Raw genomic sequence first — 2,575 nt, forward strand, 5'->3', positions numbered from 1 at the left:
TTCGTTTTGGCATCGTTGGATAGAGAATTGAAAACTCGATTCAGTCGTAACAACGTGAGTGAGGAAATTCGAGTAGTTTTGGCCCAGAAAGCGAAATTTGAATATCAAACACTTAGGTGCAAGATTATGCCAAAATTCCATATTTTCCGTCCCATTTTTGCTCATTTCTCGGAGGCAAAATGAGCAAGAAAGCTCATTTGTACATCATTCGAGAGAGAAATAAATGTCCTTTTTAGAAACTGAACCATCGATAAGGAAATGTTGGCAGTTTCCTCAAAAAATGCTTGAATTCAAGAAGTTTTAGATTTGCGTGATTTTTTTTGAGTTGCAAAATCCACTTGAACATGACGCTGCTTTTTTCGAGGTTTCTCAAGAACCATTCGAGCCAGAGAATTCGTTTTGGCATCGTTGGATAGAGAATTGAATGGGGGGGAGCCATGACCCCCATGACCCCCCCCCCTGGATCCGCCCTTGTCTCAGCGTGGTAAAAAATGCCAAATAATTGATTTCCCAATTTTTGCAGTTTCAATAGATTTCGCATTGAAACCCAATTTATTTAAAAAAATTAAGATCCATTTTGTCTTCACATTTAAGTCACTAAACCTGAACAAGAATTTCACTAAGCATTTAACTAAGACACAAGTTAATTGTGACAAAATCGCCGGAAAGATGCGAATTAAATAATGCAACCGGCGCTATAAAACTGTTTCAAACGTTTAATTCCATTCAGTTTTCACTCGTTCGTAGCTTAAAGCGAAGCTCGTGCGATATTTGAAGCGGAAAGTACTTGGTGGTTGCGCAAAAGTGAACGTTTATAACTAAAATCTCATCGGCGCGAACGATAAAAAGGAACTTTCCTTTTGCGGGCTTTTTTAAGTATGCGACAGCCCATCTAAAGGTAAAGTAGTGAGTCGCAAACGGCTCCCAAATTTGAGACTCAAAAGATGAAAATTCAAAAGTAGATCGAAACTGGCGACTTTTCGAGCCTTGGGGCAGTCGTGGACAATAATTTCTTCCCGATCAAGCCACCTCTGAAGATGCAAGCCAGTCCTGCTAGCGAAACGTCCGGGGGAAATTATTTTCCACGGCAACCTAAAGTCCAAAAAGCCGTTCAGTTTCTCTACCTTTTCGAGTGGAGAAAATACAATCGTTACAAGTAAGTATTCCACTAACTGTACTTAAATTTGGAATACTTTCTTGAAGAGAGAAGCGATTTGTTACCGTACGACACATTGTCATGCTCCAAGGGATGCGTTTGACTGGAAATAATTTGTCACGCTCACAATATGAGAACAAGCCCAAACGGTTCGCAACTCGTCTAATTTTCGAGTGCAGTTATTCCAATTTTTAAGATGAACATTTATGCTGCCGCTAATTTATCCGTTGCAAAAGAGCTGCAAAAATGTCCCGAAATCTACTAAACTTCCTTATTGTGTGCTTCAACTTGTGGATTCCTGCGAGGAGTGATGATGACGGCCCGCCCTTACAAGTTCGACAGGTAAAGTAAATTGCTTGAAAATCGGATTTTTTATTGTTCAAAACTGCGGATTTTCAAGCACTAATTAATTCGGCAGTAAGCTACTTATACAAGCAATAAGGCGTGTGCTGACCTGAAATTAGAGAGCGGAACCGTGCAGAGGAAAAGTTCTCGAAACACCGGACATCAGCTTTAACACTTCTGGTTAAAAATAAGAGTTATTTTAAAAAACGCTTTGCCTAATGAAGCATTCACTGTTATACAATGTTTTGGGCGTTTATTGCGAGATTTGTAAATTACCCTCTTTCTTAGGGCTCGAATGTCAAATTGGGAGAAGCCCTGCAATTCCTTCGGGAATACGACACGGAGGCCTCCAACATGTGCTTTAGGGTGAGCTCAGCCCAATGGGCGTACTCCACCAACATGACCGACTACAACAAGAGGAGGATGATCGAAGAGCAAACCCTAAAGGTGAAGCTCATTTAGGGCGCGCATTGATTTTTTTGAATAAGTGTGAACGCGTTTAGGCAAAGTTTGATAAGGTGACTTGGAGAAAGGCGATGGAATTTGATTGGGCGCGAATTCCCGACCCAATGGCCCGAAGACAGTTGGGGATGCTGGTCAAAAAAAACCGAGCATCACTGCCCGAAGACAAATACAACGAAGTAAGCGTAAACCCCGTTTATAGGATGCTACGATGATACGAAAGTTATCTTTTATGATATGATTTTTTTTATGATGATACGAAAGAACACTTTCGTATCATCTCCAACCAATAGACACACTTTTATACCATCGTATTCAGGGGCGGATCCAGCTTTAAAGTCAGGGGGGGGTTAGGTAGAATAAATATAGTCTTCTGTTATGAAATTAGAAAAATTATCGTCGTTTTGTGCAAGGGTGGCGCAAGATTATTGCAAAATTTCATGTTTTCCGTCCCGTATTGCATGTTTCTCGGAAGCAAAATCAGCAAGAACGCTCGTTTTTACATCATTTGAAAGAGAACTAAATGGCCTTTATTGGAAGTTTCTCAAGAACCATTCGAGCCACAGAATTCGTTTTGGCATCGTTGGATAGAGAATTGAAAAGTCGATTCAG

General features: G+C 40.5%; 1 protein-coding gene across 1 annotated transcript in view; it reads left to right on the forward strand.

Annotated features, from left to right (window-relative positions):
* The first annotated feature begins 968 nt into the window (after positions 1–968).
* The window catches only part of LOC109537454 (angiotensin-converting enzyme), a 6,584-nt gene continuing 4,977 nt past the window's right edge, over positions 969–2,575 (forward strand). Inside the window, exons 1-3 of the mRNA XM_048667664.1 lie at positions 969–1,498; positions 1,790–1,948; positions 2,005–2,142. Of these exons, the coding sequence (XP_048523621.1) occupies positions 1,403–1,498; positions 1,790–1,948; positions 2,005–2,142 (393 nt within the window). The 5' untranslated portion in view covers positions 969–1,402. The remainder of the gene's footprint in view (positions 1,499–1,789; positions 1,949–2,004; positions 2,143–2,575) is intronic.

Source organism: Dendroctonus ponderosae, unplaced genomic scaffold (genome assembly GCF_020466585.1).
Source record: "Dendroctonus ponderosae isolate FM_Combo_2020 unplaced genomic scaffold, Dpon_F_20191213v2 Dpon_F_20191213_6, whole genome shotgun sequence".
NCBI lineage: Eukaryota > Metazoa > Arthropoda > Insecta > Coleoptera > Curculionidae > Dendroctonus > Dendroctonus ponderosae.